Source organism: Oratosquilla oratoria, chromosome 1 (genome assembly GCF_046742065.1).
Source record: "Oratosquilla oratoria isolate Oo_2021 chromosome 1, ASM4674206v1, whole genome shotgun sequence".
Lineage (NCBI taxonomy): Eukaryota > Metazoa > Arthropoda > Malacostraca > Stomatopoda > Squillidae > Oratosquilla > Oratosquilla oratoria.
In genome coordinates, this window is record NC_134777.1 from 31607957 (window position 1) to 31620456 (window position 12500).

General features: G+C 38.9%; 1 protein-coding gene across 3 annotated transcripts in view; it reads left to right on the forward strand.

Moving 5' to 3' along the window:
* LOC143032562 (cuticlin-3-like) overlaps positions 1–12500 on the forward strand; it is a 236720-nt gene that overhangs the window by 50317 nt on the left and 173903 nt on the right. For 2 of the 3 annotated variants that reach the window (XM_076197432.1, XM_076197444.1), the window contains exons 1-2: positions 2855–3035; positions 3153–3187. In XM_076197432.1, coding sequence (XP_076053547.1) covers positions 3155–3187 — 33 coding nt within the window. In that variant the 5' untranslated portion in view covers positions 2855–3035; positions 3153–3154. Of the gene's footprint in view, positions 1–2854; positions 3036–3152; positions 3188–12500 lie in introns of those variants that run through there. The other variant, XM_076197437.1, reaches the window with a different exon arrangement.

A 12500-nucleotide genomic window follows, 5' to 3' on the forward strand; every position in this document is an offset into this window, starting at 1 on the left:
GCTATATGTCTTTCATCTAATCCATACAGTTCCATCCGGTTTCAGAGTTGTAAGCGCACGCGCGCATACACTCGCACGCACACATACACACTCATGCGCGCACACATATATTATATACATATATACATCTGGAAAGAGTGTAAACACCAGACTCAATTTGAAGGGTTTATTGTGCCCGACGTTTCGATTCCCGTCCAGGCATCGTCTTCAGGAGTATGGTGGATGCAGGATATAAACACATGGATCCCAGACTCCAGATCATCAAGTTCACACACACACACACACACACACACACACACACACACACACACACACACACACACACACACACACACACACACACACACACACACACATATATATATATATATATATATATATATATATGTATATATGTATATATATATATATATGTATATATGTACATATGTATATATGTATATATATTATATATATGTTATATATACATACATACATATGTGTGTATATATATACATACATATGTGTGTATATACATACATACATACATATATATATATATATATATACATATATATATATATATATATATATATATATATATATATATATATATATGCAAGTAAAGAATGGAACTACGGGGGTTGAATAAATCAATAAAATGTTGAAAGGGGGAATGCACCAGGAGTAGAAAGGTGAACGACATAACAAGAAATGTTACGAAAAAATAATAAATAGGTAAAAATAAAGAGCTATATTCAGGGACGAACAACTTCCAGTAGCTATGAAAGATATACGATGAAATAAAAGGTTCTAGATGGCAGGAAGAAAAAGGATGTATTTACAAAGGATAGATAACACATGGAATGCAAGAATAAAATAAAATAATGTTAAACAAGTGAACTTCATGGTAAAATTTTGTTAGAAAGAATAAAGAAGACATTTAATGAGGATTAAGAAAAGAAGTTAAATGAGGAATGGGATGTGTTGATTAGATATTTATATCAAAGCGAATGAATGACGAATTCAGGGATAGATGATTAGTATAGCGGTCATAGATTTAAAGAAAATGTATGACAAGATAGATAGAAAATTATAATGGGAAGTGTTGGAGAAGTATGACGAGTGTAGTATTCATGGATTTAAAGAAAACGTATGATAAGTTAAACATAAATTTATATATAATGGGAAGAGTTGGAAAGTTATAAGGTGAAGAAGTTTATTTGTAAAGAGCAAGACTTGTGAAAAAATGTTAAGAGAGGAATCTGAGTACCAAATGTGGAGTCAACAGACAGTTACAGGAAATTATAAAGTCAGATTGTCTTTTCGACATACTTATGTACAAAATCATGAAATCAATAAACAAAAATAATGGAAATATGTGGTAGCGGAAAGGAAACGTTTCCAATTCATATGCTCTATATGGATGGTTCGATGCTTTGGGGAGCAAACGAGGAGGTTCTACAAAGAACAACTGAAGGTTTTGAGGTGAATGGATGGAAGAAGATGGGAGTAGATATGGTCTCCAATGGACTGAAATATCTTTTCCACTCCGAAATGTTCCCACGAGTTTTACAGTAACTAGAAAGGAGTGTTTGAGCTTATTCATTTGTGTCAAGGTGGTCTGATTGAGACAAACCAGAACATTTTTATGCTAGTTTTGAATGGTGGGTATATATGTTAAGTACGTGCACGCGCGCGCGCGCGCGCGCGTGTGTGTGTGTGTGTGAATGTGTTTGTGTTTGTGTGTGTGTGTGTGTGTGTGTGTGTGTGTGTGTGTGTGTGTGTGTCTGTGTGTGTGTGTGTGTGTGAATGTGTTTGTGTTTGGTGTATGTGTGTGTGTGTGTGTGTGTGTGTGTGTGTGTGTGTGTGTGTGTGTGTGTGTGTGTGTGTGTGTGTGTGTGTGTGTGTGTGTGTGTCTGTGTGTGTGTTGTGTATGTGTGTGTGTGTTCATGTGTGTATATGTGCACATGTGCTGTGTGTGCGTACAAGTAAGAAATGTGTGCGTGTAACTTTTATGCATTTATAAACAAATATATGTTCAAACTCCTCACAAACATACAATAATACCATTATTCTTTTTTAATCTCTTATCATTTCATTTTGTTTCTGTCCTTCATTATCATTTCTATTTTTTCTTCCTCCTAGTTTCTACTCTTTAGTGCCTATCGCCTCTGCAACCTCCCTCCAGTTCTGCCCATTTACATCACGTCCTTGGCTCCAAGCCCCGCCCTTCCCTTCCCCTCTGTTACCTGTCGAAGGGGTTCCCGCCTACGTCTTCTCCCTCCACCAGGAGGAGGAGAAGGAGGAGGCGGAGGAGGAGGAAGAGGAAAAGGGGGAGAAGGTAGAGGAGTAGGAGGAGGAGGAAGAGAAAGAGGAGTAGGAGGAGAAGGAAGAAGAGGAGGAAGAGGAAGAGGAGGAGGAGGAGAAGGAAAGGGAAGGTTTCCTCTCATAGGCTCGAAGTTCTTACAAGTTTCGTTTCTTTATCGAATACTCTGAGAGAGTGTCCATGTGCTAGTCTTCAGACTCAGAACCAACTGAAGGCATTTTTAGATTTCATTAAAGGTTCAGTATTGTGGTGTCTAACTATTGAACTTTTGTTGGCGATATATCACTTGCAAGAAGTTGTTACGTGGGTAGTTGGAGTTGTGAGTATATTGTTCAAATTGAGCGAAATCTAATGTTATTACAATGAGTATGCAATTGCAAGCTTGTGTACTTTCCCCTTTGAAATTATTACTTTTTCTCCTCCAATAACATTGCCAACAGAAGGCGAAATTGCGAGGAGATTGTACAAAACATAACGACAAGTAGGTCGAAAAGTTATGAAACCATCGGCCGTATCGTTCAGTCTTGTCTTATGTGGGCGGGCGGCCATGTTAGCTACAGCCCAGCGAATCCAAGATGGCGGAAGAGTGAGGGAGTCTGTCAGTGTTGTCCCGACTACACTAGCAATTTGTGTCGTTTAACAGAGTTGTACAGTGATTAGTTAGGGTGTATTGTGTCATGCAAGTGTTTTTCGAGTGATAAGTGACAAGACCAAGTGGATAAACTAGGTGAGTTGGAGAAAAATGGCAGATATGTGAACATCGTCTACGAAGTCTTCGTGCCAAACGTACACATTCTCACTTTCACGTGCAAGCCATCTGACCCATTTCTCTCTTCTTTTCCAGTCATGGATTCCAAAGCTGCTACAATACTCCTTCTGGTAAGTAAACAGTTCTTTTGCTAAATCTCTGAAGTCAAAGGAAATGGAAACTTGGGATATGTAGGAAGTTATGGAAGGTTTTTCTGAGTTGCTGCCTCCGAGACAGAGTCCTTCTGGAAGGCGCAAGTCCTTGAAGCCCATGGGTGTACTTGGAATCGCTTTATTGCATTTTTATCCGCCATTTATTCATATTTTAGTCAATCCAGTTGAAATTAACGTATCCTATAGTATATTACCCATACAATTTCCTCAGAAAATATTTCTAAGAACTTCTCCTCTTCCTCGGAGTTCCTGAGGTTCTTAATATCCAGGCTCAAGGAAAAACCTTTGATGACGTGACTCAAAAGTGGCTATGTGTGGATATGTCGTCATGTTTGTGTTAGGGAGTGTTGGAAGCGGCACTTTTCTGGATATAAAGGCACTGTGCACTCACGAGTCAAAGTACTTCGATATCCAGTAATTCTACTTAGCAAACTTTTATACCTCAACGCAATATGATAAGTGAAAAAGTACGACGAGAATTTTACAGAAAAATATGATGAGAGTTAATCTATAAAGTTAGATAATTAAAACTTTGTCATCAAAGGTCTCAAAACTTCTCGTTACTGTCCTTCAGACGACATTTATATGGTGGTGCTCCAAACATGTACACAAACATTTCAATCTTCAGGAAAAAAATAAATAAATAGAAATATTTCAAGGAGTCTGAGGGTGTCTGATTTAGAGTGTTTTGGCATTACGAGTCAGACTTCAAAGGAGACTACAACGCACCATAATATAACAATCCTAGCCAGTTCTTCGCCCAGAAGCCTAGACGAAGAACGTACTCGAGGACGAGCGATTACGAGAGAACGAAGGACCAATCCAGAGGTTCCCCAAGTGACCGTGAATTTGCTCTCGCGCTCTCTCCTTTAAAAGAGAAAGTAAAAGTCACTTTCCATAAGGCCCTTAGAAGCATTCCCTTAGTTTGCGGAGACGAAGAGGTACGAGGTGAAGTGTGGAGGGGGGAGAGGTCGCAGCCTACAGCAAATGCCCCGTTGTAGTGTGGGTTGAATGTGGGTAGACAACTTGGCCCGGGTCCAACAAGATTTCTGTTGTTTTAAAGATTATGATTAACTGTGCCTGGGTTTCAAGGTATCTCTCAGGTGAAGGAAGTACGTAATGGAATAAAGTCACACTTGTGGAATGATAAAGGGGGATGTAGAGGGGTAATGTAATGACAGTGACGTCACAGCGCGTGGGAAGTTGGCAAGGTTACTTCTTGAGTATTCACGTTAACGCCCTTCCCCTCCTTCGAATTATTCTCATTTCTTAACATATCTAATCTCCTTCATACGGTACAGTTAATGAACACCATAACACTATTCTTTACTGATCAATGGTATGTAGTCTGGGAGCGGAAGTTTTGTGGCAAGGTGAGATAAATGGACTTTGTAAAATGTCTCTGGCAACTCTGTTTACGTGTGGGATGAGGTAGTCAGGGGCCAGGAGCAACCAGCCTGTCTGCCCTTTGTATTGTCAGCATATTTCTTGTTTGCCCACTGGCACCTTCGAACCCAACCTTAGTAGAACGGACGAGTTACACTTAAGTAGGGCTGAGGTGTCACGAAAGAAAAAAAAAGATAAATAAAGAAAACAAACGAGAACAAACTAAACGGGCGAGGGAATACAACGATTAACAAGAAAGACTGGTTTCAAGTTTGTGACGTGTCGTTGATAATTATATATATATATATATATATATATATATATATATATATGTATATGTATTATATATATATGTGTATATATACATATACTGATATATATATATATATGTATATATTTTATATATGTATATATATATCATATATATATATCATATGTGTGTACATATATATATATATATATATACATATATATATATATATATATATATATATATATATATATATATACTGAATGGTCCCCAGTACACACATATTGATCTTTTTCAACCACATTAATTTTTCACGTTAATTTCGTGTCATCACGATCGTGTATGTGTATGTGTGTGTGTGTGTGTGTGTGTGTGTGTGTGTGTGTGTGTGTGTGTGTGTGTGTGTGTGTGTGTGTGTGTGTGTGTGTGTGTGTGTGTGTGTGTGTGTGCGTGTATGTGTGTGTGTGTGTGTGTGTGTAAGCTAGCCCTTACATAAGAATTAGTTTTAGAGGATAAGCTCTATGAGGTTTTAGGAATAAACTGAATTAGGGGAATGAGTACGGTACTCGTTTAGGGTAGACCCTCCTCTCCCAGGTCTGGCTGTCGAGACCTTGAGAACGCAGGGCTGAGCTTCGAGTGTCATGTTTCGAAGAACGCAGAGCTGCTGAGTGACACCTGTGTGTGGGTTGTTCCTTCACGTCATGACTGTGAGGTAAATCGCAGGCAGAAGGGTGTCACGAATAAAGTCATCTGACGGAAGCCGGAATGAAAGTGATACCTAGTGAGGAAGGAGTTGTTTTATATAAATCGTGATTATTTCACGGCTTAAGGGGTTCCACGGAGATACATGAAAGCCGTTGACGGTAGGCAGTAAAAGAAAATGTGAGACTTAGTAAGGAAGCAAAAGAAAATGGGACACCTACTAAAGAAGGAGTTAAGCAATGCTATCCCCGATAATAGCAATTGTAATACTAATGGTGATGGTGGTAATAATAGTAAATTAAATACATCGTTCATCGCTAGTTTTGATATAAAAATACATACTTATTAGCAATTACAATGAAGTTATAGAAGACTACTTCTTTACACAAATATGATGCAAGTTTTTTCTATGCCATTTACTCAATATATTTTAATTACACCAGCTTTATCATTTTATATATACACAAACACGACAGGGGGTGTAAATGTTCGTATTGACCATTGTTACTGAAATCAAACCAATATATAAAATAAAGTCGACCTCCAAAAAGAACTCGAGCGTTATCCATGTTGTAACATAAACGACAAAGTCACAGTAATATAAACATTACTAACTCTTTAACTTAATATTTAACTTTAACTTAACATTAACTTTCTAAGAATAAATAAATTAAAATAAAAAACACTCTGTATCCAACGGCTTAAGGTATCACAAACGGATATCATGATTAATAGCTAGTCATAGCCTTGGCTTAAATAAAACTATTTCATCAAGTTTCCGGAGAATACCCAGATCCAATGCATTGAATGATTGCAAACCCTGTTCAGTTTGGGATCTGAATAAAAATCTAACAACGATCACACCAAAATCTACAAGGAACTCACCGCCATGAGAGCGTTAAAAAATCGGGTATTCATGAGCTACTCTGTATGGACATTGGGTCGGGGTACGTCGCTGCCAATCTCCTGGTGAGTGGGCGCGAAGAAGGTGGAGGAGGAGGAAGTGTTGAAGGACGCATGAGTGTAGGAGAGTCCGTCTGTTGAAACCACCTGGAAGTTAATCATTCATTTCGATGGTGATAGGAATGATGGTAGTGATGCCACTGAAGATTGTCGGTCATGTTGGCGGTGGTGGTGGTGGTGATGGTGGCGGTGGTGATGTTGGTGGTAGTAGTGATGGTGGTTTGCTTTCGTTGACGCCCGTCGTCATCGTCGTCGTTGTTGTTTTTGTTAACAACAACAAATAAATGTAAAGAGCAACATACCACCAGCAACAACATCATCATCACTATCAGAATCCCCACCACATACAATAACAACAACAGCAACAATTAAGATATAGATTATAATAGAATATTTCCAATTACATCTACTATTACTACTTCTACTACTACTATGTGTGTGTGTTACTTCTAGTAATGATAATGATATTGATAATTACAATAATGGTGACGGCATTGTGCCAACAACGATTACAACAAAGGTAATGAAAAAATATCTCTAACAGGTAAAAGGGGATAGTAATTATGGCGATAATTTGCTGTACATGATGTGGCTATGGCAACCAAGAAAGTATATTACTCTTTTTTTTAAGATATTGGAGACATTCTTTAGTAGCGCTGCTGAGGAGTCTGCATGCAGTCCTCATTCTTTTTTTTTCTGTTTCTTGCGCAATGATGTTCATTGCAATGGCTGGCATGATTCAAGTTTTCCAATAAATATCAGTCTCCTGAAACTGAACAACTCGTGGTTGGACGAGGAAGGCAGGTGACACGAAGAAAACCAAAAGCTTTTGTTCACTTCCTTTTATTACGATTAAAATCGTTCTGTGACAGCTAGAATAAAACCTATAGATTACGCCATTAAAGCTGAGGAGCTATATTTATTCAATTAAAGGTGTGGAAATATAGAGGGTACTTCGCCACCACGTCCTGATGGATTTGTTTATGTAAGCACCAAGTGCTTATCAAGGACATTACGTCGGGCTGCAGATAGATACTCACTATACACTGATCTATAGTTTCTTTGCAAGCTTAACGATAGTTGCAATTGAAGACTAGGGAGAGCTACGTTTCTAGGATTGTTAACAACTAATCAGTGGGAAAGGGAATAGTTTGTTTATACAAGTGCCAAGTAATTATCAAGGTCACTATCTCACTCTGCACAAAACTAGCCACGATGGTCTATAGCTTCTCTGGAAGCTTAACAATACTTATACTTCAAGGATAGGGAAAGCTGAGTTTCTAGGATTCCTACTGGCTATTCAGCGGGAAAGGGGAAAGCTTTCTAACGCCTGGCAGCGGGCTGCAGGAGAATCTCTTACAAAACGTAACCGTCAGGCTTGGAGTGGCAAACAGATTACGTCACTGGTAGGAAGAGAGTCATTAACGGTGGAGAAGGTAGCAAACTCTCACGAAAGAAAAGAACGAACCACAGATGGAGACCTTTAGATCCTTAATCGCGTCACATCATTAAGGTTAACCTTGTCGTCACTTAGGGTTTGTCTCCCCTTCAATCTTTAAGGGGGAATAAAATCACGCTGTGGCAGCCAGAATAGACGTTAAAGTCGTCAATACCATTTACGAAGCTACAAATTCCGTTCGGGTTAAACCATCGTGATTAAGTCATCGTGATTAACACTCGAGTATCCATTAAACGTTTCTATGAACTTTGCTCTTGCTTTCATCAGACGATTTTATTGAATCAAATGAGAGAGAGAGAGAGACCAGCTTCGCAAAATATCAATTAAGTCATCGGATCAAAGGAATTAACAGTGTGTTTGAACTATATAATAATATATGATAAACGAAAGATGATTTTTACACCAGGAGACGCCTAGCTGTAATCACTGTCACCTTTACTCGAAATGGAAGCAGGTGGCACTGGATCCTGCTGGATTCGAACCCTGGTCACCGTCGTGAGAAGCACATACATACATACATACATACATACATACATACATACATACATACATACATACATACATACACATACATACATGCATACGTTCGTTCGTACATACATTAATGCATGAATACATACATGCAAACATACATACATATATACATACATGCATACGTTCGTACGTACGTACATACATTAATGCATGAATACATACATACATATATACATACATACATACATACATACATACATATATGCATACATACACATACATGCATACATACATATGTCCGTACGTATACACATACATACGTACATACATACATATATACATACATACGTACGTACATACATACATATACACATACATGCATGCATACATACATACATACATACACAAATACGTACATACATATATACACATACATAAATACATACATGCATGCATACATACATGCATATATACATGCATACATACATACATACATACATACATGCTAAGCGACGTTTTTGGGGGCGAGCCAGAGTATACACCCATCCAAACCCATTCCTTTGCCTCCCCATCATAGCACCCCGTGAATGAAGGGCCATCTCTGTCTCCCGTCACACTACTCGGGTCATAGGCAATGCAGCGAGCCGTTGTTCCTCCACGGTAGGGCCTGGCAGATGGATAACGAAGAAAATAATGTCATTTGGTCATTGAAAATGTTGTGAAGCCGTTGAGGAATCTCGTCGCATTAACCCCTTTGCCTACCCGTTGGTACCTTTACTTTCACTCTCCCGGCAGCCAGGCCATTCTCTTCATCCCTATTGCGTCCCTTCAACAAATGAAAAGTTCAAGATTTTATCTTGGCTAACGGAAGATGACTTCATACAACCGAGAAATACTCCAATCCTCAACGAGTTCATTTGTTGTTGAGTGTCGTCCCTCGTTAAGGGTTCTCTTCCAGTTGGCGACAGAAATATTTTCTTCTCTGATCAAGAAAATATTTCTAGTTGGCGACAGACGATTTTTCTTTTCTGGTCAAGAAAATGCTTCTAGTTGGCGACAGAGGATTTTTCTTTTCTGATCAAGAAAATGCTTCTAGTTGGTGACAGAAGATATTTCTTCTTCTGACCAAAAGAGTGCTTCTAGTTGGTGACAGAATATTTTTCTTTTCTGATCAAGAAAATTACTCTTTCAAAGGTTGAATTAGAATCTGTAAATCAATACGCAGCTCACCTGCGAAGGTCCTATCAATTGGTGGGGGCTTGGAAACACATAGACATACAAGTACACACGCACACACACACGCACACACACACACACACACACACACACACACACACACACACACACACACACACACACATAGACACACAGACACACACGCACATAGACACACACACATACACACACGCACAGAAACACATACACACGGAAAATCACACACGTACATACACCCTCCACACACACATACACACACACAAACACAAACACACACACACAGACACTCACATGGAAGAGGCGCCTTACTGCGCAAGAGTCGAAAAGTACTTTTCCAGTCAGGTTCCTGGAATGTCGCTTCCGACAAACCTCGTTCACCTCTTCGTGCCCACAGTCATCTCCTCCCCCTTCTCCTCCTCTCTCCATTTCATTCTCTTTCTCCTTCTCCTCCTCCTCCCTCCCTCTTCTTTCTCCTCCTCCTCCTCGTTTGTCTTCTTTTTCCTCCTCCCTTTTCCTTTCCTTCCTCTTTCTTCTTAATTTCCTCCTTCATTTAGTCTCATATATACGTGCGTAATATCGAGTTACGTCCGTTCTCTCCTCGTCCCTTGTTTTACTGGTGACGTCATTACGTATAAACATTACGTCATTTCCTGTGGCTCCGCACGACTGAAAGAGATTTCAATTACAAGTTTTTATTTTTCTGAATCACCTAAATACGAAATACTCATAATCTTTGTGCGAGGAAATGAATAATGAGTGATTAAAATGTAACATAGGAAAAAAAATAAAGAAAAATAAAAGTGTTTTAAAGAAGTACTGAACCGACATGACCGTTATGAAGTAACACAGACTTATTGTACTGTGTGACGTCACAGCGCGCTCAAGCTATGACGTCATGTCGTCTTGCCGCTGCCTCTCCATTTTGACTTTTTGACGTCATCGTTTATCAAGTCTCTGACATCTTCTTATAGCCTTTAAAGACGTCTTGACGTCTTATTTCTCCTCTTATGTTTAAAAGATTTAAGAGCGTTTTATAAGACACGTTAGTATCTTAACGCCCACTTCAACCGAGATGTTTTGGCGTCTCCGTGGATCCTTGCAAGACATCTTGACCTTCTGTGTATCTTTAACATTTCCCGGAGTCTGACTGGAGACCCTGCAGCTCCCACGCTGGCACCCAGGCAATCCCGTACCCACCTCCTCCTCCCCCCACGTCCTCATTGCGGGGCTCTCCCTTGAGCTGTTTGAAACTTCAGGTCCTTAGTAGGAAAGCTCCTCGAAACTTCATTAGCGTGTACTGTTGTCCGAAGGGAGAGGGGATGAAGTCACACGTCATAAAAAAAAAAATAAAAAAAAATAAAAAATAAAATAAAAATAAAAAAACGTCCACACATGACAGTCTTGGAGAGAGAGAGAGAGAGAGAGTCCCACACATGACAGTCTTGGAGAGAGAGAGAGAGAAAAACACAATAATTATAACAATAATAATTATGATAATAATAATAATAATAATAATAATAATGATAATGATAATAATAATAATAATGATAATAATAATAATAATAATAATAATAATAATAATAATAATAATAATAATAATAATAATAATAATAATAATAATAATAATAATAATAATAATAATAATGATAATAATAATAATAATTATAATAATGATATTAATAATAATATTAATTGTAGTAGTTAAAGTATTGGTAGTAGTATCAGTTTCTTGTTATCTAGCCAAACTTTAACCAAGTTAATTGGCCACATTAGGAACATTTGTCTACCAGAGGCTCCCAACTACCTTAGTTGTACCAACACATGGGGCAAAGATGACGGCTTCGGCCGTAGCAAAGTGCCTCCTGTCTAAGTTTCTTACCTTATATACTCGACTGACCACGTGGGCTATCTACGTCACCACAAGACAACCCCACCACCGACCCCAACCCCAGACTCCTTGCAACTTGAGCCCCTTGTCACACGGAAGCCCTTAGTCAGACGCGGAGGTCCCCTTACCCCATGGGGCTCTTTGCCTTTTAAGAGTCTGCGGACGTCCCTCAGACGAATAAAACAGTCTGCCATTAAAAAATAGATTGGCTGCCCTTTACTCGTCAGAGGAACACACAGCTGAACGAAAAAAGTCGACCATCAGAAATAAAAAAAGAAAATAAGAGACATAAAAAGAGAACTGGCCAGGAAAGCGCTATATACATGTTACATAACCCGGGCACTAATGAACTGTTTCCACGCAAACGATTTAACTAGAATTGGAACTAAAGTACCTCGCGGTGCGGAAGAAGGTGATCTTATTGCCCGCCCATGGAGAGAATCCCCTGATGACAGCTTAGGAATGAAATCAGTTCGTCTGATTGCAGACACTCCTCCCTTGGCCGCTCTTCCGCGTTGCCACCTTCAATATTTATTCTCAGGATTGATTTCGTTAAAAAAGATAATAATAAGAAAAATAAAATAACATAAGAATAAAGGAGACTGCAAGAGACTGCAAGGCCTACACTAGGCAGTTCCATGTCCATGACCACCTGTCATCCCCATCCATAAAGTTGCCTAAACTTTATTTCTTTTTAACAACCGATAGTTTCAGTTCTCACTACATGATTACTAAGTCTTTTTCATCCGTTGACCACTCTACTGGTAAACCAAGTCTTGCCTATTTCCTTCTTAAATCTAAATTTAGTTGTGATGATGGAACCCAGCCTGAAGGTGTTGTAATCAGCCGAGACCACAGTTAAGTCCGGAGTTTCTTTATTCATCTGATTAAAACCACCATATCTTCACCAGAACAAAATATGTAAAGTCGTCGG